Genomic DNA, 20,183 nt, shown 5'->3' with positions numbered 1-20,183 from the left:
AAAAGAGGTGAAAAAACAGGTGAGATCTCACCTCTTCACCTAAACATTATTTTTGCTGAATTCAGCAACAAAATGAACGAGGTCAGGATGTATGTAAATACATTTGAATTCAGACTGTTGCTATATTCTTCACAAAACATTTACGCTCATTACGATGAAGAAGTCTTGACAAAACATGTACGATGAAGTCATGACAAAACATATACGAAGAAGTCTTGACAAAACATTTACGATGAAATCATGACAAAACATTTACCCGACATTCTCGTCAAATACAAAAAAAATACAAAAAATGACACTTTTTCATTAGATAACTGTTATTTTTTGACGAAGTGAAGGTTGACACTTCGTCAAAAAAATCCCTGAAATCATATCTTTTATACAAAAAAATACAAAAAATGACACTTTTTCATTAGATAACTGTTATTTTTTGACGAAGTGAAGGTTAACACTTCGTCAAAAAAATCCCTGAAATCATATCTTACATACAAAAAAATACAAAATAAAACTAACTTTATTTTTTCTATCTTAAGGAAATTCATGAAAATTCAAGAGGTGAAAAAACAGGTGAGATCTCACCTCTTCACCTAAACTTTATTTTTGGGTCCTTTACACTCATTACGAAGAAGTCTTGACAAAACATTTACGAAGAAGTCTTGACAAAACATTTACGAAGAAGTCTTGACAAAACATGTACGAAGAAGTCTTGACAAAACATTTACGAAGAAGTCTTGACAAAACATTTACGAAGAAGTCTTGACAAAACATGTACGAAGAAGTCTTGACAAAACATTTACGAAGAAGTCTTGACAAAACATTTACGAAGAAGTCTTGACAAAACATGTACGAAGAAGTCTTGACAAAACATTTACGAAGAAGTCTTGACAAAACATTTACGATGAAGTCTTGACAAAACATTTACGAAGAAGTCTTGACAAAACATTTACGAAGAAGTCATGAAAATTCAAGAGGTGAAAAAAGAGGTGAAAAAACAGGTGAGATCTAACATTCTAACATAAATTATATTTTTGGTCCGGGAACAACTTTCTCTCAATTGGAGCTGTGGCATACTCTTTGCGTAAACGGTTCAGACCTTCTTCGAACTCTTGGTCTCTCTTCGATTTGGACTGAGATTGGAATTGCTGGGGTGGAGCTTGCTGGAACATCCAAGGGTTGGGGAAGTAAGGCATAGGCAGAGGAGGGTAGTTCGGGAAGCCTTGTGGTGGGTAGTAACCTTGAGGTGGAAATTCTACATAACCTGTGAAGGCGACATCCAACCAGTTCAGTAAACCTTAACGTTTAACTTCACTTTTTTATGTTTTTTGTGAAAGTGTCAAAAATAAATTGTTTTCATGAGTTTTCTACGATGTTAGAAAACGTGTTATTTTCTAATATCTTCACATTCAATACTTTTTCAGCACTTTTCCGTAGTTATATATGAAAGACAATTCGAGATAAAAGTCATAGTACAATGGAATAATATGTTGCACACCATTTGTTGTGAACCAAACTTGAAAGTCAGAGAAACTGTTACTAGGTGGTTCGTAGAATTTAGAAGCAAAGTCATAAAAGTCCTTACCAATACATAGAAAACTATTGTTGCTTGAACTGAAACTTGCATGACACATAACATTTTGAGGGTCAAACACGTTTCTATAAACTGTCAAATCTGCTGGTGGAAGTATAAATTTAAATGGACCATCTGGTGGTAATGGTTCGTTCTGGTTTAGTAACCGAAGAAATTGTGCCCAAGAACGTTTGTCTACTTTCCAAAATAAACTCTGTATCTCTTGGAGGGTTAATTTCAATCTTTTGAAATGAAACGGTGGAGTTCATCTTGTCATATTCTAGTTTCAGATAGTATGTTCCATTTAGTAAAGAGTCGTATTTTTCTTGAAATTCCCAATAATATTTGTTCATTTGAGTTTGAAAGTCATTTAGAGTTTTCTCAAGACTTTCGTCTGAACGAACTGTAAAGATTCTCATTTCGTCAAATTTGTCTATTAGACCATCAGAACCTTTATACTGCCCATGAAAATATACTGCGAACATAAATGCGTTAGTTCTATTTGAAAACAAAACTCTTCTAAATCCTATTGCCTTTGCATCTGAAGGACTTTGAAGCCAACGAATTGGATAGTCAAACCTGTATGTTCGGGATGAAATTTCTTCATCTGAAATAGTCCTACCAGCATTTGTAAAGATATAGTCTAACGGTTTTGTATCTGCTACTTTTGTTCTTTGTTTTTCAGCCTGAAGCATTTAATATATGTAAAAATATATTGTTTTAAAATGGTATGCCATTTCATATTTCTCATCTAACAAACAAGTTTCCCAACGGTCTTCTCCAACAAACTCTGCGTACATTTCAAATAAAATTTAAAAAATGTCACTTTTTAAAAAATAAATTTTTACTTCATGCAATGTTTAACACATCGAAAGGCATGTCCATAAGACGTTCTTCTTCTAACCTCTCTAGTCTGTTTGGATAATTGGCACGTGCTGTTTCCAAATCCATTTCGTAGGTCAGACCAGCCAGTTTGTCATAGACTTTTATGGGTCTTCCCTTCCTATATTTAAAATTCTTCGAAACTCTCCAACCATATCTTTGCAACTCTGCTTTTATTCTAGCAGATTTTCTATCCATTCTATATGGGGGCATTTTTATAAAAATAAAAAAATATTTTTTTCTTTACTTAACATAACCGCCTGCTGCCATAAGTCTTTGACGCCAACCCATACCAGCTAATGAAGGTTGACTTGGTTTAGTTTCCAAACTAAACTTTGGTTTTGGTTTATCTTCAGTTTTTGGTTTTTCTTCTTCTATCGGTTTTTCGTCACTTTTTCGGTTTCTCTGACTTTACTTCACTTGCAGGAACAGTTGTGTCGTCAACATCTTCATAAATATCATATGCCATTTGTTTTTGTTTTCCTTTCAACTTTTTGTGTTTGTTGTAAAGTTTAGAATATTTCGACTCTAAGTCAATGAGATGTTCTATAATGAACTGTTGGTCAGTGAAGTAAACTTTTCCATCTGTTGTCTCGAAAGCTCCTTCAGACTTCAATATTTTATTTGTGAGAGTCTGTTTCTTTTTTGAGATACTTGCCGTTCCATTTTTATGAAAAGTGACTTTGTAGTTAGGGTTTGTATTTCCAGACCTGGCACTTTCTATTATTGAATTTTTCTCTTCATCTGTAAGTTCTTTGACAGGTTTTGACAATGGTTCTGAACTTTTTGTTTGTGGTGTCAAATCTACCGTTTCAACTTCTTCGGTCATTTCATCTCAGTAAAAAATTTTAGTTTGGTTTGTTTTCAACTGGTTGTTGTTGTTTTTTAAGTCGGTCTAAAACTTCCTGAGGTATAGGAAGAACTTGACAAACACGTTGTGTAACTGCTGGAAGCCGACAAATCCATCTTGAACCCATTTGTCTCAATGCTGTATTGTTCATTTCATCTCAGTAAAAAACTTTACATTCCCCACGTTTGAGGCGGTTGAGGTTGGTTATTGTTTACCCATTGTTGTGCATGGTTATATCCTCTGTTAAAGAATCTTTCACCTTGGTCCATATAGTGTCCTGCTTGGTTATAGTAGTCATTTGCTTTGTTATAATAGTTTCCTGCTTGTCTTCCTACATTGTCCATCCATCCTTGAACTTTTCCTCTTGTTTCAGGATTTGGAATAAGATTTGTTGCATCTCGTGCTACATCCCAACCTTTCTGTACAGTTTGTATAATAGGTTGTGCTTTCTCTTTAAGTATACCTAATGTACTCAAAATCTTCCTTCCAACTCCAAATACACCTCTGGCTATTGTTCCCACTGCGGGCAAAAATCTGGATGCAACTCCTGCTAATGCGCCAAATAAACCCATTTCTTATAGGATAAAAAATGACGAATCCAAACAAGGACCCCTATGTTTCTAAAGCGACAAAGAAAGCACTCATGGTAAAAATCTTTAGTTCAACACCAAATGCTTGGTTTATGGATATCTTGGAAAACATTCCGAGAGTTAGAACAGATGGACCACCATACTGGCTAATATTTGTCGGTCAAAACACAAGATACTGTGAAGCCATACCATTATGGTCCAAAAATATTTTAGATGTGAAAACTGCTTTGACAATATTCGTTGACAAATACCATCCAACAAAACTGACATCTGACTGTGAAAGTTCTTTCAAATCAGATGATGTAAAAAACTATCTGCGTTCAAAAAATGTAAACCAATATTTCATTGTCGACCAAAACCATTCTGCTCTTGGTGTCATTGACGGTTGTATAAAAATGTTAAGAGACTTAAACCAACCACAAGGTGGTGAAGCAAATGAAATGTCATATGACGACAAATATAGACACTTCTCCATGGCAAAGATGAGACAAGTTTTAAATATTTACAATAGCCGTAAACAAAAAGGTTTGGGAAACCACTCCCCCGAAGAAATGAAAAACAACCCTGACTTAGAGAAAGACTATATATTTAATAATTTAGTCAAAAGAGACAAACAAGAAAGAATGCCGGGCTTCAAACTTCAGAAAGGTGACAAAGTAAAAATAGAAATACCTAAACGCGACCCATATGAAAATACTATTGACTATGACAACAATGGGAACCCGACAGGTACTCACATTCGTGTTCGTAAAAATAGAAGAAAGTATACAAGAGAATATTATGAAGTTTTAGGCAAACATGGCAAAATGTACAGACTGCAAGCAGAAGATAAAACTACTATTGTCAGACCTCGTTTCAAACTTGTCAAAGTTCAAGGTGGTATACTTTCAAAGACAGTTCCTAACAAATATAAGACAACTCCTGACGAATATGCTAAAGAAGTTGAAAATGACGACTAAGCATTTCTATACCATGCGTAAACTGTCATGTAAGGTGGCATGTATTCTTTACTTTGTCCCGTTGTTTGCGTATATCCTGAAACGCGATGTGTATGGTTTCCTCCTCCCTCAATGTTACTCCAGTAACAATTTATAGCAAACTTAACGTTGTCTTTAACATCATATCCTTTACCTTTTATCATTGCTGACCAATCCCAATATCTATGCTTATGCCAACCTGCTTGAGATGTACTTAAATCTATGTAGTGACTATGTGCAGGTAAATTTTCACCTGAAATCGTTTTACTTCCACCTGTTTCCTTTGAAGAGTTTGCACAATACAAAAACCTGTCGACTATTTGAGTCCAAGTTCCAAAACCCAGAACTGTTTCTGGTCTGGTAGAGTTCATTGACGTATAAATAGAGCCTATAGGATATAATGTTTGAAGTATTTCTGTCTTTAATGTTTGAAGCTCTGTTTTGTCTGCTTTCTTGTCATATAAATCTTGAGCAGTGAATTTAATATTATGTTCATCCTTCATGACATAAACATCTTTACATCTAATGTTTCTCATCGTCGTTATGTCGTCATCCGATGTTAAACCTTGTGGAAAGTTAGGAGGTTTACAATATAATGCATCCCCACCAGTTTCTTCAACCGTTCCTTCAATACTTTCTATAGCAACAGTTGTAAAACTTGTATGTGTATGAGTCTTATTTGCTTTCTTTTCAAGGCTAACGTTTAAGTCTGTTATTTCAGATATAGAATGTGTATGTCCAACGGCACTTTTCCTGTTTAAGGTTTCTTGTAAGTTTGTAATATTTGCAATGGTATGTGTATGTCCAACGGCACTTTTACTGTTTAAGGTTTCTTGTAAGTTTGTAATATCAGATATAGAATGTATATGAGTCTTTTTAGAATATTCGTTTTCAGCTCTTGTCACTTCACTTGACATTTTATTGTCAACATATGTTTTGTCTGCTAGTTCAGGATGAGTATGTTCTTTTGTTGCATAAGCATTGTTAGCTCTTTCTTCTTCTTTTGCTATTGCATCGTCTACATATTCTTTGTCAGCTTTGTTGTCAATATCTGCTTTCAAAAGAAGTTCATTTATAGGTTTCTCGTTTAAAGTTCCTTTTGTTGGATTTATACAGACAGTATGGTTCTTATTGTCTTGAAACAGAAACTCATCTGTCATTGGGTTTATTGTCAGTTTTAAGTCACCCCCTTTCAATGACTCAGATATCTTAGAATAGTTTGAAAAGTTTGTTGTGTTCTTATTTAGAGCTTGCACAATGAGTTGTCGGTTGTGTTGTATTTCTCTCATGGAAGCAATATCTTTCGACATTTTTATTCTAGATAAAATATGCTTCCAATAGAAAAAGAAAATTCAAGAGTTGCTACAACTAAACCATTAGATGAACTTTTTACTAATGTCGGTCAAAAGTTTGAGACAGAGACCGTAAAGCATGAAGGCTATCGTTTTGACTACCCATTAAGATGGCTAAGAGACCCATCTGTCACAAAAGCTATTGGCTTTCGTAGAATGAAGTTCATTTCAGAAGCCATACATGGTTTCCCATTTACGGTCGGTTTTGAAGTTCGATACTATAACAAAGAAAAACGTATGTATGAGAAATTTGAACAGGGAAAACTTTTCAAGTTAGTTTGCTTGTAAACTTAGAAACAACTCTTCAAGCTTTTCAAGAAAAAATAAAACAATATCTATATCGAATATGCAAAACAGTATAACATTGACGAGGGAGAGTACCATCTCGATATTATTTATGACAGGAAAAATGCAACTGTTAAAATCAATAGAATAGAAGACCTTGGAGAAAACGTTTATATTTCTACAAAATATAACAACTTGGCATGGTATAGATTTTTGAGGATGTTAAATCAGCCTGCAGCATATCCAGTACACCCAGACTTTTATGAAGTCGAAAACCCTAATGGAACATATGAAATGTTTTCGACCAAGATGCTATTATTGTTCATGCTTCATTTTCTGGCGCCCAAAACTCTTTCTTATGCTTGGCAAATGACTTTTACGAAAAACCTACAAAGTTATACGAACCACCAAGTGGAAGTATTTCAGACTTTCAAGTATGGTTTACTACAGATGGAAGAAAAAGAATAATTCCATTATACCATGCGTTTTACTTAGAACTTAGTTTCATATACAACTACTATCGAACGGTAAAAATATAATTTTTTAATACGGTTGAGGTGTTGGATTTGGTTGCCAACTAGACTGTGGTGCAGGTTCAGGCTGTTGTATAACAGGAGCTTGTTCTTCTGGTTCAGGGTCTTTAGGTATAATACCAACAAACTGACCTACCCTTTTACCAATATTTTTGACTCCGTTCCAAATTCCTCTTCCTACGGTTTTTATTCCATTCCATATACCTCTTCCAACATTTCGAAAGAAGTTTCCTATCTTACTGAAGAAACCCATTTTACTATATGTAAAAATCTAATGTCCGCCTAGTCTCTTACGTTTCCTGTTGAGTTCCATAGCATTCTTTAACTGGAGCTCATACATTCTGTTTCTCCTCTGGTAGAAAACATATTCTGGGTCAACTCCTGTGTTCGCGTCATCTGCATAAAGTTGTTTATATCCCACCTCAGGGTTTGTATAAAACTCTTTCCATCTCATATTTGCATACCATGGTGGCAAACCTAACGCAGCGTCATTTGACATGGCAGTTTGCATTTGTACATCTGTTGGCACTTGACCATAGTTTGCTATTGCAGTTTGTATTCTAACTTCATTTGGAATATTCTCTGGGTTTGGTTGTCCAGGTTGCTGTGCATTCGCTAAGTTCTGTGCGTCCATTTAATATTAGATAAAAATATCTCTTACGAGTACATATACTGAACATTTGCAGGCATTGGTTCATCTTCATATTCTCTATATCTTTCTGCCACGTCAAAGAAATAAATGACACAATGGAAAAAACCTAAAACAAGTAGTCCTATTTCAAACCACATTTACTTACTAATAAAATTTCTTTGTTATGACACTTTCTCCGGTTTATAGGACCTCTCTCATATTCTATCTTGTCATATATAAACTCATAGTCATGTATGTCCTCTAACCATCTCATAACGGTTTCCAAACCACTTTTATCGGATGTAAAGTAAAAGCATGGATGGTTATGTAAAACGTCTAAAGTTTCTAAAGAGTCTCTCAAAGTCCAGTCTACTTGGTATTGAAAATCCCATGTGTTATAGAACGGCGGGTCCACTATAAAGAAAACATTTTCCTTGTCTTTATATTTTTCATACAACTCTGTCCAATAACATCTCACAAACTCTATACCCTCAATATATTTTTCTATGTCCTCTTTGAAAACATTTGTATAGTTAAGATATAAAACTTTTGACATAAGTGTTTCAATGTCATGAACTCTTATAGAACCACTATATAATAGTCTAGCAGATATACTATCCCAGTCTATATATTCTGCTTTTTTCAAAACCTCTCTCACAATATTTTTCTTATCTAATGGTATACGTTCCATCTTACCTATAGGTATCTTTTCTTTTAACTCTTTCAATATATTGTTTGTGTCTGGTATATGTTTGAGACGGTCCATATAGTTGTCGAAGTCATTGCATATAATCTTTGAGTCTGGGAATATTGTATGGCACAAATGGGATATATAGAAACTTCCACCGAACAAATCTACAAATGTTAGACCATTCGGTAGTTTCTTAAGTTCTCTCAATATAATATCTTTACATTTACTCTTATTTCCAAAGAACGGTAACGGTGGTTTTGTAAAATTCATTTATATATAATAATAAAAATGTTTTTTTCCTGAAAGTGACAGAAAAGTGACAAAACATGAAAACATATATAATTTGTGAAAAGCGACACATTATATAATGTTTTCGACCCAGAAGAAGGCTTCTTCCCAGAAGCAATGGAGGAAGAAGAAGAGTCCTCCGAATTCACACCAGAAGACTAACAATTTTCCGAATAAAAACTTCATTTATACTAAACATCTTCGGGGCTAGAGGGCACGAAGTGCCTGGAAGCCCCACTACCTTTTTTTTTTGCACAGTATTCTACATATCAAATTATGTTATTTTGGCTTAAAAGCTGATCAGGACACCACTTCTCGCATCAAAATCAAAATTAATCAACTTGAATCAACTTTATTTTCATTTACTAAGACCAAATGACTTTAATTACATTACAAGCTATACTAATTATCTATTCAAAAGGAAATTACAAATTGTTTTGAAAAATTGTACGGACAGATTTGCAAACCCATCGAACCACTTTACCAGCTTCATGATGCGCATATACCCTCCAAAATAAAAGCGAATCGGAATTGCCAATTTTTAATTATAATCTAACTAAGCTTAATTTGAATAAAAACATTTACTATATATGATAACAAAGCATCTTATATCGAAATGAGTTCATAACTCCATTTTTTACTTTAACGCAATTTAATTCTTTCCATTAAGTAAAACTATATATCTAACCATATCAAAAAGATACTTTATGAAGTGTTAAACACTTCTCTCGTTTGTATGTTCCTCACCTGGAGGGAGACTCCAAACCTGCTCGATCAGTATTCCTCCAGAATGTCCAAAAAAAATTTAAGGTTAAGAGTTTTACAACCTTTCATCAAACAAAGTAGCGAGTTTCACACGCTAAAATTTCCACGACGCCGAAATAATATACTCATGTGCTACCTAATTTACCACTTTTGGTTTTGACTATAGGCTTGAAAGAAAAAATTATGATTAGAAAATTCAATTAATTTTTTAACAGATTTCTAGAAAATAGTGATGGATGGGATGCTGCAGTGGTTGTTTATCCTGCAATATGAAGTCATTACTATAATTATTAATCGATAAGTTTGGTCAGAATAGATATCAGAAAAATAGCAACAAAATAAGGCATCTTAGAACGTAACATGCTGCATGATGCAAGTATATGGTTTCTTGTGCTCCAAAATGCTATGTGGAAGGTCATCAGTCCAAAGTCCTTCTCAAAGCTAAAGACAGTGGTGACAACGTTAAGGTTTTCATTATATTCAAGTTATAACACTACCCAATCTTTTTAATAAATTTTATCATAAATCAATTGTAATTTTTAATTAGCATATTATAGCATAATTTTTTGCAATTTTGTTTTATTTCCTCTTTCACTGGATTGAAATTGTCTAAATCTGAGTATCGAGTCATAATTCTATGACCGTCAGGTCCAGGGAAAAACCCAATACGAAAATCATCTTCGAACTGAATATATTTTGAAAATCCACTCAAAAACATAATGATTTGATATGGTGCTTTATGCTTAATAAGATATGGTAATATTAATTTCTCTATAATTAATCCGAGCTCAATAACAGTTTCATAATCATAACCGAATGAATGAGGAAAGGGACAAATGAGGATTATATAAATTGCGCCTTGCGCGATTAGATCAAAATCTGTTTCATTAAATTCGATTCCTCTTGTGAGAATTACGAAGATTAAATAGTGAAGTTCAACTCCTTTATATTCTTCGACTTCTTTTGCTTTGGTTTTTAAATAATTGATGATGTATTGTGGAAGGTTAACATCATACATATATGAATTGAGGTAAGGAATATATGTCTTTTCCACGTATTTAGAAAATTTGATTTCGTTTTGTTTGTCAGAACTAACAAAAGGGCGAATTACTTCTGACATCACTGTACAAAGTAAATCAGATAAGTATGCCTTCATTGCTTGAAGAGACATATGGAGAAAATTTTTAAAATTTTGACACTTTTACGAATTTTTCACCCAAAAATGCTGAAAAGTAGCAAAAATAGTTTCCAAAACAATGATTTATATTCTCAAAAACTTTCAACTTAGTACAAATATTTCAAAGAAACTGGTAATTTCTCAGAATAATGGTATTTCATTAAGCATGTCGCAATTGCCAAAAGGTGGTCTAAGCATGTCGGTTTGGGCAATTCTTTTGCATTTTGGGCAATACTTTTAGAAAAGTTTAGTCACTTTTGCATTTTCAATGCAAAAGTCACTAAACTTGTTTCAAAATGTGAGCTCATTTTACTGTTTTTAATTGGGGCTCGCAAGCTCGCCCCAAATAAAAAAAGGAAAAGTGACTAACATTTTGCTAAAATTTTCCGCCAAATTTGAGCCTAGAAGGCTCAAATTTCGCGGCCAAACAAAAACTAAAATAGGCATGTTATAAAGCTCATATATTCTTATTGTTCCTTAAGTATTTTCCTCCCTTTCAATGAAATTGAAAGAACTTTGGAGGAATATATATATATATATATATACATGTTTAATAGGGAGGATAGTAAAAAGTCCGTTAGCATTTAATATAATGCTTATATTTAGTAAAATTAATATACATTTCAAGGCTAGATTTCGAGAAAAATTGAAATCGTGATTTTTTGAGTGGCAATAATATTTGTAACTATATATAGTATCCAAATAATATATTATTGTGTATTCTGGAGTTTACATTTTTTTACAAGTTATCAAAAATATTTTGCAATATTATTTTTACAAGATTAATTTTTGCCAAAATATAACTTTACATCAACGATATGTAAACTTCTGAGTGTGTCAGCGTTTGCCCATTTTTCCGACGTATGCCACTTTTTCCTTAGTCTGGAAAGATTACAATAAATCAACCATTATTGAAAAAATTTTCTTTTAAGTTAAAATAATAAAAATTGAATTTTTATATTGCTTATATTATACTTAATTATATAATATATTTAAATCTTAGAATGAAGATTCGGGACGCAAGCATTCAATTTTCCCTTAGGACGCCCATAAACCTCTCAAAAATGTGATGTAAATATCACAATTTTGAGAAATTTACGTTAGGACGCTTTAGGACGCCAACTTATCTGATTTACTTTGTACAGTGATGTCAGAAGTAATTCGCCCTTTTGTTAGTTCTGACAAACAAAACGAAATCAAATTTTCTAAATACGTGGAAAAGACATATATTCCTTACCTCAATTCATATATGTATGATGTTAACCTTCCACAATACATCATCAATTATTTAAAAACCAAAGCAAAAGAAGTCGAAGAATATAAAGGAGTTGAACTTCACTATTTAATCTTCGTAATTCTCACAAGAGGAATCGAATTTAATGAAACAGATTTTGATCTAATCGCGCAAGGCGCAATTTATATAATCCTCATTTGTCCCTTTCCTCATTCATTCGGTTATGATTATGAAACTGTTATTGAGCTCGGATTAATTATAGAGAAATTAATATTACCATATCTTATTAAGCATAAAGCACCATATCAAATCATTATGTTTTTGAGTGGATTTTCAAAATATATTCAGTTCGAAGATGATTTTCGTATTGGGTTTTTCCCTGGACCTGACGGTCATAGAATTATGACTCGATACTCAGATTTAGACAATTTCAATCCAGTGAAAGAGGAAATAAAACAAAATTGCAAAAGATTCGGTTCCTAATAAATCTTTGATAATGTCATAAAATCGATTTTGTAAAGCAACTATTGCTGGGTTATTATTATTTCCGCTAGGTATGGCTTGAATAGCTGCTGGTATGGCACCAGGATTACCATTGGACATCTTTTCGGATGTATAAATTCATTCACAACATCAAAATAAGAATATGATATATATATAATATGACTTATGTTGATATAATATATCACGATAATTCTTCGATTGAATCATTATTTAAAATAAAAATTTTATAATTGCTTGTGCGGAATAAATTAAAAAAAAAAAAAAAAAAAAAAAAAAAAAAAGGTAGTGGGGCTTCCAGGCACTTCGTGCCCTCTAGCCCCGAAGATGTTTAGTATAAATGAAGTTCTTATATACGGGTCTTCCAGGAGCTTTTCACAAATTATATATGTTTTCATGTTTTGTCAAGACTTCTTCGTAAAATCAGACAAAAATAATGTTTAGGGTAGAAGGTTAGATATAACCTCTTTTCTAACCTCTTTTCTACCCTCTTGAATTTTCAAGACTTCTTCGTACATGTTTTGTCACTTTTCTGTCACTTTTCAGGAAAAAACATTTTTATTATTATATATAAATGAATTTTACAAAACCTCCGTTACCGTTCTTTGGAAATAAGAGTAAATGTAAAGATATTATATTGAGAGAACTTAAGAAACTACCGAATGGTCTAACATTTGTAGATTTGTTCGGTGGAAGTTTCTATATATCCCATTTGTGCCATACTGTATTTCCTGACTCAAAGATTATATGCAATGACTTCGACAACTATATGAACCGTCTCAAACATATTCCAGACACTAACAAAATATTGAAAGAGTTAAAAGAAAAGATACCTATAGGTAAGATGGAACGTATACCATTAGATAAGAAAAATATTGTGAGAGAGGTTTTGAAAAAAGCAGAATATATAGACTGGGATAGTATATCTGCTAGACTATTATATAGTGGTGCTATAAGAGTTCATGACATTGAAACACTTATGTCAAAAGTTTTATATCTCAACTATACAAATGTTTTCAAAGAGGACATAGAAAAATATATTGAGGGTATAGAGTTTGTGAGATGTCATTGGACAGAGTTGTATGAAAAATATAAAGACAAGGAAAATGTTTTCTTTATGGTGGACCCACCGTTCTATAACACATGGGATTTTCAATACCAAGTAGACTGGACTTTGAGAGACTCTTTAGAAACTTTAGACGTTTTACATAACCATCCATGCTTTTACTTTACATCCGATAAAAGTGGTTTGGAAACCGTTATGAGATGGTTAGAGGACATACATGACTATGAGTTTAGATATGACAAGATAGAATATGAGAGAGGTCCTATAAACTGGAGAAAGTGTCACAATAAAGAAATTTTATTGGTAAGTAAATGTGGTTTGAAATAGGACTACTTGTTTTAGGTTTTTTCCATTGTGTCATTTATTTATTTGACGTGGCAGAAAGATATAGAGAATATGAAGATGAACCAATGCCTGCAAATGTTCAGTATATGTACTCGTAAGAGATATTTTTATCTAATATTAAATGGACGCACAGAACTTAGCGAATGCACAGCAACCTGGACAACCAAACCCAGAGAATATTCCAAATGAAGTTAGAATACAAACTGCAATGGCAAACTATGGTCAAGTGCCAACAGATGTACAAATGCAAACTGCCATGTCAAATGACGCTGCGTTAGGTTTGCCACCATGGTATGCAAATATGAGATGGAAAGAGTTTTATACAAACCCTGAAGTGGGATATAAACAACTTTATGCAGATGACGCGAACACAGGAGTTGACCCAGAATATGTTTTCTACCAGAGGAGAAACAGAATGTATGAGCTCCAGTTAAAGAATGCTATGGAACTCAACAGGAAACGTAAGAGACTAGGCGGACATTAGATTTTTACATATAGTAAAATGGGTTTCTTCAGTAGTATTGGAAACTTCTTTCGAAATGTTGGAAGAGGTATATGGAATGGAATAAAAACCGTAGGAAGAGGAATTTGGAACGGAGTCAAAAATATTGGTAAAAGGGTAGGTCAGTTTGTTGGTATTATACCTAAAGACCCTGAACCAGAAGAACAAGCTCCTGTTATACAACAGCCTGAACCTGCACCACAGTCTAGTTGGCAACCAAATCCAACACCTCAACCGTATTAAAAAATTATATTTTTACCGTTCGATAGTAGTTGTATATGAAACTAAGTTCTAAGTAAAACGCATGGTATAATGGAATTATTCTCTTTCTTCCATCTGTAGTAAACCATACTTGAAAGTCTGAAATACTTCCACTTGGTGGTTCATATAGCTTTGTAGGTTTTTCGTAAAAGTCATTTGCCAAGCATAAGAAAGAGTTTTGAGCGCCAGAAAATGAAGCATGAACAATAATAGCAGCTGGGTCGAAAACATCTTTAAATAAATATGGTTCATCTCTTGCATATCGACTGTAAATATTTGCTAAAGGAAGTTCGACTTTCTGATTTAACATTCTTTGCAAATAATACCATGACATTGCAGTGAATTCTGTATATATTTGTTCGTCTTTCTTTGGATTGTCTTCGTAGATTTGAAATGACACTTGTGAATTTTGTTTGTCATATACAATTCTCACATAAAGTGTGCTCTCGGTATTTGCATATTCATCAGCATATTTTGCATAACATGAATTTATTTTATCTTCTATATTTTTTAACGCAGTCTGTAGAGAAGATGAAAGGTCAACTTGTATTAGCTCAATTTCTTCCCAATTTTTCGTTTCCCTTCAGATATATAATCTATATGAAACCTTACAATAAATGGAAAACTTTTATCTTCTACAGACACAAACTTCATTCTACGAAAGCCAATAGCTTTTGTGACAGATGGGTCTCTTAACCATCTTAACGGGTAGTCAAAACGATAGCCTTCATGCTTTACGGTCTCTGTCTCAAACTTTTGACCGACATTAGTAAAAAGTTCATCTAATGGTTTAGTTGTAGCAACTCTTGAATTTTCTTTTTCTATTGGAAGCATATTTTATCTAGAATAAAAATGTCAAATGAAACAGCGTCTATGAGAGAAATACAACACAACCGACAACTCATTATGCAAGCTCTAAATAAGAACACAACAAACTTTTCAAACTATTCTAAGATATCTGAGTCATTGAAAGAAGGAAACTTAAAACTGACATTAAACCCAATGACAGATGAGTTTCTGTTTCAAGACAATAAGAACCATACTGTCTGTATAAATCCAACAAAAGGAACTTTAAACGAGAAACCTATAAATGAACTTCTTTTGAAAGCAGATATTGACAACAAAGCTGACAAAGAATATGTAGATGCAACAAGAGACTATATTCTCGCATGGACAGATAGAACATACCCACAAAAACATCATACACATAACATCTATGACGTAGATGAACTACCAGCAATGTTAGATGACAAAGCAGATAAAACATATGTTGACAATAAAATGTCAAGTGAAGTGACAAGAGCTGACAAAGAATATTCTAAAAAGACTCATACACATACCATATCTGATATTACAAACTTACAAGAAACCTTAAACAGGAAAAGTGACGTTGGACATACACACGATTTCTTCGCAACTGTTGGTATAGAAAATATTGAAGGAACGGTTGAAGAAACTGGTGGGGATGTATTAAATTGGAAACCTCCTAACTTTCCACAAGGTTTAACATCGGAAGAAGACATAACAACGATGAGATACATTAGATGTAGAAATGTCTATGTCATGGAGGATGAAAACAAAGTTAAATTCACTGCTCAAGATTTATATGATAAAAAAGCTGACAAAACATATGTTAACGATGAGTTAGATAAAAAAGCTGACAAAACAGAGCTTCAAACGTTAAAGACAGAAATACTTCAAACAGTATATCCTATAGGCTCTATTTATACGTCAATGAACTCTACCAGACCAGAAACAGTTCTGGGTTTTGGAACTTGGACTCAAATAGTCGACAGGTTTTTGTATTGTGCAAACTCTTCAAAGGAAACAGGTGGAAGTAAAACGATTTCAGGTGAAAATTTACCTGCACACAGTCACTACGTAGATTTAAGTACATCTCAAGCAGGTTGGCATAAGCATAAATTTTGGGATTGGCACGCCTTGAAAAAAGGTAAAGGATATGATGTTAAAGACGACGTTCAGTTTGCTATAAATTGTTACTGGAGTGACACTCAGGGAGATGGAAACCATACACATCGCGTTACAGGATATACACAAACAACGGGACAAAGTAAAGACTACATGCCACCTTACATGACAGTTTACGCATGGTATAGAATTGCTTAGTCGTCATTTTCAACTTCTTTAGCATATTCGTCTGGAGTTGTCTTATATTTGTTAGGAACTGTCTTTGAAAGTATACCACCTTGAACTTTGACAAGTTTGAAACGAGGTCTGACAATAGTAGTTTTATCTTCTGCTTGCAGTCTGTACATTTTGCCATGTTTGCCTAAAACTTCATAATATTCTCTTGTATACTTTCTTCTATTTTTACGAACACGAATGCGAGTACCTGTCGAGTTCCCATTGTTGTCATAGTCAATAGTATTTTCATATGGGTCGCGTTTAGGTATTTCTATTTTTACTTTGTCACCTTTCTTAAGTTTGAAGCCTGGCATTCTTTCTTGTTTGTCTCTTTTGACTAAACTATTAAATATATAGTCTTTCTCTAAGTCGGGGTTGTTTTTCATTTCTTCGGGGGAGTGGTTTCCCAAACCTTTTTGTTTACGGGTATTGTAAATATTTAAAACTTGTCTCATCTTTGCCATGGAGAAATGTCTATATTTGTCATCATATGACATTTCATTTGCTTCACCACCTTGTGGTTGGTTTAAGTCTCTTAAGATTTTTATACAACTGTCAATGACACCAAGAGCAGAATGGTTTTGGTCGACAATGAAATATTGGTTTACATTTTTTGAACGCAGATAGTTTTTAATATCGTCTGATTTGAAAGAACTTTCACAGTCAGATGTCAGTTTAGTTGGATGGTATTTGTCAACGAATATTGTCAAAGCAGTTTTCACATCTAAAATATTTTTGGACTGTAATGGTATGGCTTCACAGTATCTTGTGTTTTGACCGACAAATATTAGCCAGTATGGAGGTCCATCTTCTCTATACCTCGGAATGTTTTCCAAGATATCCATAAACCAAGCATTTGGTGTTGAACTAAAGATTTTTATCATGAGTGCTTTCTTTGTCGCTTTAGAAACATAGGGGTCCTTGTTTGGATTCGTCATTTTTTAACCCATAAGAAATGGGTTTATTTGGCGCATTAGCAGGAGTTGCATCCAGATTTTTTGCCCGCAGTGGGAACAATAGCCAGAGGTGCATTTGGAATTGGAAGGAAGATTTTGAGTACATTAGGTATACTTAAAGAGAAAGCACAACCTATTATACAAACTGTACAGAAAGGTTGGGAGGTAGCACGAGATGCAGCAAATCTTATTCCAAATCCTGAAACAAGAGGAAAAGTTCAAGGATGGATGGACAATGTAGGAAGAGAAGCAGGAAACTACTATAACAAAGCAAATGACTACTATAACCAAGCAGGGCACTACATGGACCAAGGTGAAAGATTCTTTAACAGAGGATATAACCATGCACAACAGTGGGTAAACAATAACCAACCGCAACCACCTCAAACTTGGGGAATGTAAAATTTTTTACTGAGATGAAATGAACAATACAGCATTGAGACAAATGGGTTCAAGATGGATTTGTCGACTTCCAGCAGTTACACAACCACGTGTTTGTCAAGTTCTTCCTATACCTCAGGAAGTTTTAGACCGACTTAAAAAACCTAAACAACCAGTTGAAAACAAACCAAACTAAAATTTTTTACTGAGATGAAATGACCGAAGAAGTTGAAACGGTAGATTTGACACCACAAACAAAAAGTTCAGAACCATTGTCAAAACCTGTCAAAGAACTTACAGATGAAGAGAAAAATTCAATAATAGAAAGTGCCAGGTCTGGAAATACAAACCCTAACTACAAAGTCACTTTTCATAGAAATGGAACGGCAAGTATCTCAAAAAGAAACAGACTCTCACAAATAAAATATTGAAGTCTGAAGGAGCTTTCGAGACAACAGATGGGAAGGTATTCTTCACTGACCAACAGTTCATTATAGAACATCTCATTGACTTAGAGTCAAAATATTCTAAACTTTACAACAAACACAAAAAGTTGAAAGGAAAAACAAAACAAATGGCATATGATATTTATGAAGATGTTGACGACACAACCATACCTGCAAGTGAAGTAAAGTCAGGTGAACCAAAAAGTGACGAAAAACCGATAGAAGAAGTGAGCCAAAAACTGAAGATAAACCAAAACCAAAGGTTAGTTTCCAAACTAAACCAAGTCAACCTTCATTAGCTGGTATGGGTTGGCGTCAAAGACTTTTGGCAGCAGGCGTTATGTAAAGTAAAGAAAAAATATTTTTTTTATTTTTATAGAAATGCCCCCATATAGAATGGATAGAAAATCTGCTAGAATAAAAGCAGAGTTAGAAAGATATGGTTGGAAAGTTTCAAAGAAGTTTAAATATAGGAAGGGAAGACCCATAAAAGTCTATGACAAATTGTCTGGTCTTCGCTATGAAATGGACTTGGAAACAGCACGCGCAAATTATCCAAAACAGACTAGAGAGGTTAGAAGAAGAACGTCTTATGGACATGCCTTTCGATGTTAGTGAACCTCAAGTTGAAGGACACGACGGCTTTGCCAGGTTCTACTGGAAACATGACGAACAATTGCATCCTTTGAGGAGGAAAAAAGGAAAAGGTGAAGAGCGACATGCTCCCATGGAAAGAACAGATATGCATATGAGAAGTATCGTGAAGTTAGAAGTAAAATTACATCTGGTCAAACCTTTACAGTAAACTTTGACGATGGAAAGAACAAAGAAGGCTTCATGGGTGTACTTGCTGCAATTCAAGATGGAAATAAGAAAGGATACAATCTCAGACTAACCGTAACAGATTTGGATGGTCACATTTACTATGCACATGGCAATGTCACAACAGCTGCAATGCTTCTTGACGCTTTCAAGACTACAAAGAGAGAACAAATGGTTGACTCCGACTCAGACATTTTGAATGCAATTGAAGGAATTGCAAGTGTCAAGTTCGAATGGTACCAACCTAACCCTCAAGCAGTCAGACAACATGCTGGATACTTCCCGTTCATAAATAAGTCTGACATTGACTTGACAAGGATGGAATTTACAATTCAATTGAAACAATTGTCAATGAACCTTGCATTTCTTACATGTCTCAGGAACTCTGGTCTTGTTACAGATGAGAAGATGAAGTATCTTGAGTCATGTGTGAAGACAAGGTACATTCTCAGAGGTCAATTGGCAAAAATTGCACCGTTGGCAAATGTCAATATCCGAGTCAACATACCTACAGCTAAAGGTTTCTTCACATGACGGACTATGTTGTTGAGTTCAATTTACCATGGTTGAAGATTGCAATTGTCCACAACCACTTCATGTTGAACGAAAGTCTTACAAACCCATTGTTCGGAAAAGGCAAGTGCAACATTGTCAGAGCTGTAAACATTCTTTTCGAGAAAGGTTTGTTGGAACAATTCCAGATGACAAGCTGACAGAAACTTTTGTACCAAAAGACGAAACAAACTTTTCACTGTTAGCAAGACCAAAAAGTTGTTCCAGACAAAGTTCTAGTACAAAAGAAAGTACACAGTTCCAAAAGGAGTTGGATTGTTCGGATACCAACCTGAACCAGAAGAACTTCCAATGAGGTTGCAAGAACTTCAAGATGCTATAAACAAACTTCCATTGAGACATCCAATTGACGTCAAATTGTAT

The 20,183-nt window shown here is 34.0% G+C and overlaps 12 protein-coding genes and 5 pseudogenes across 17 annotated transcripts, besides 5 other annotated features; 6 read left to right on the top strand and 11 right to left on the bottom strand.

Moving 5' to 3' along the window:
• Nucleotides 1-5,744: part of a mobile genetic element that runs on past the window's edge.
• Nucleotides 1,011-1,166, bottom strand: TVAGG3_0270270 (uncharacterized protein; the record flags this gene model as incomplete). Its single annotated transcript, XM_051228586.1, has 1 exon — nt 1,011-1,166. The coding sequence occupies one exon, from the start codon at nt 1,164-1,166 to the stop codon at nt 1,011-1,013; it is 156 nt and encodes a 51-aa protein (XP_051098316.1).
• Nucleotides 1,404-2,052, bottom strand: TVAGG3_0270260 (annotated as a pseudogene). The gene has a single exon. A coding segment is annotated over exon 1 (649 nt).
• TVAGG3_0270250 (uncharacterized protein) lies at nt 2,417-2,647 on the bottom strand (the record flags this gene model as incomplete). Its single annotated transcript, XM_051228585.1, has 1 exon — nt 2,417-2,647. One exon carries the CDS (start codon nt 2,645-2,647, stop codon nt 2,417-2,419), a length of 231 nt encoding a protein of 76 aa, XP_051098315.1.
• On the bottom strand, nt 2,693-3,278 carry TVAGG3_0270240 (annotated as a pseudogene). Its single transcript has one exon. A coding segment is annotated over exon 1 (586 nt).
• On the bottom strand, nt 3,298-3,450 carry TVAGG3_0270230 (uncharacterized protein; the record flags this gene model as incomplete). Its single annotated transcript, XM_051228584.1, has 1 exon — nt 3,298-3,450. One exon carries the CDS (start codon nt 3,448-3,450, stop codon nt 3,298-3,300), a length of 153 nt encoding a protein of 50 aa, XP_051098314.1.
• On the bottom strand, nt 3,559-3,871 carry TVAGG3_0270220 (uncharacterized protein; the record flags this gene model as incomplete). The annotated part of the gene is made up of 1 exon (XM_051228583.1): nt 3,559-3,871. A coding segment is annotated over one exon (313 nt), but the record flags the coding sequence as incomplete, so codon positions are not given.
• On the top strand, nt 3,982-4,974 carry TVAGG3_0270210 (annotated as a pseudogene). The gene has a single exon. A coding segment is annotated over exon 1 (993 nt).
• A 1,302-nt stretch (nt 5,745-7,046) lies between the features above and the next one.
• TVAGG3_0270190 (serine threonine-protein phosphatase family) lies at nt 7,047-7,289 on the bottom strand (the record flags this gene model as incomplete). Its single annotated transcript, XM_051228582.1, has 1 exon — nt 7,047-7,289. The coding sequence occupies one exon, from the start codon at nt 7,287-7,289 to the stop codon at nt 7,047-7,049; it is 243 nt and encodes an 80-aa protein (XP_051098312.1).
• Nucleotides 7,290-7,307: 18 nt separating this feature from the next.
• On the bottom strand, nt 7,308-7,670 carry TVAGG3_0270180 (uncharacterized protein; the record flags this gene model as incomplete). Its single annotated transcript, XM_051228581.1, has 1 exon — nt 7,308-7,670. The coding sequence occupies one exon, from the start codon at nt 7,668-7,670 to the stop codon at nt 7,308-7,310; it is 363 nt and encodes a 120-aa protein (XP_051098311.1).
• A 2,267-nt stretch (nt 7,671-9,937) lies between these two features.
• On the bottom strand, nt 9,938-10,582 carry TVAGG3_0270170 (uncharacterized protein; the record flags this gene model as incomplete). Its single annotated transcript, XM_001297852.1, has 1 exon — nt 9,938-10,582. One exon carries the CDS (start codon nt 10,580-10,582, stop codon nt 9,938-9,940), a length of 645 nt encoding a protein of 214 aa, XP_001297853.1.
• Nucleotides 10,583-11,466: 884 nt separating this feature from the next.
• Nucleotides 11,467-11,711: a mobile genetic element.
• Nucleotides 11,614-11,711: a terminal%2Cinverted (terminal inverted repeat of MuDR-1/TvPhantom-1 transposon ID:TVAGG3_0270160).
• Nucleotides 11,712-11,735: 24 nt separating this feature from the next.
• On the top strand, nt 11,736-12,305 carry TVAGG3_0270150 (uncharacterized protein; the record flags this gene model as incomplete). Its single annotated transcript, XM_001297851.1, has 1 exon — nt 11,736-12,305. The coding sequence occupies one exon, from the start codon at nt 11,736-11,738 to the stop codon at nt 12,303-12,305; it is 570 nt and encodes a 189-aa protein (XP_001297852.1).
• A 272-nt stretch (nt 12,306-12,577) lies between these two features.
• Nucleotides 12,578-12,676: a terminal%2Cinverted (terminal inverted repeat of Maverick-3 transposon ID:TVAGG3_0269910).
• Nucleotides 12,578-20,183: part of a mobile genetic element that runs on past the window's edge.
• Nucleotides 13,856-14,218, top strand: TVAGG3_0270140 (uncharacterized protein; the record flags this gene model as incomplete). The annotated part of the gene is made up of 1 exon (XM_051228580.1): nt 13,856-14,218. One exon carries the CDS (start codon nt 13,856-13,858, stop codon nt 14,216-14,218), a length of 363 nt encoding a protein of 120 aa, XP_051098310.1.
• Nucleotides 14,521-15,331, bottom strand: TVAGG3_0270130 (annotated as a pseudogene). The gene has a single exon. A coding segment is annotated over exon 1 (811 nt).
• TVAGG3_0270120 (phage tail repeat-like family) lies at nt 15,404-16,568 on the top strand (the record flags this gene model as incomplete). The annotated part of the gene is made up of 1 exon (XM_051228579.1): nt 15,404-16,568. A coding segment is annotated over one exon (1,165 nt), but the record flags the coding sequence as incomplete, so codon positions are not given.
• Nucleotides 16,621-17,139, bottom strand: TVAGG3_0270110 (uncharacterized protein; the record flags this gene model as incomplete). The annotated part of the gene is made up of 1 exon (XM_051228578.1): nt 16,621-17,139. The coding sequence occupies one exon, from the start codon at nt 17,137-17,139 to the stop codon at nt 16,621-16,623; it is 519 nt and encodes a 172-aa protein (XP_051098308.1).
• TVAGG3_0270100 (uncharacterized protein) lies at nt 18,020-18,175 on the top strand (the record flags this gene model as incomplete). Its single annotated transcript, XM_051228577.1, has 1 exon — nt 18,020-18,175. One exon carries the CDS (start codon nt 18,020-18,022, stop codon nt 18,173-18,175), a length of 156 nt encoding a protein of 51 aa, XP_051098307.1.
• On the top strand, nt 19,024-20,115 carry TVAGG3_0270090 (annotated as a pseudogene). The gene has a single exon. A coding segment is annotated over exon 1 (1,092 nt).

This window comes from Trichomonas vaginalis, chromosome V (genome assembly GCF_026262505.1).
Source record: "Trichomonas vaginalis G3 chromosome V, whole genome shotgun sequence".
Lineage (NCBI taxonomy): Eukaryota > Parabasalia > Trichomonadida > Trichomonadidae > Trichomonas > Trichomonas vaginalis.
Note: the sequence above shows the minus strand (reverse complement) of the source record. Positions and strands in the feature narration are given on the sequence as shown.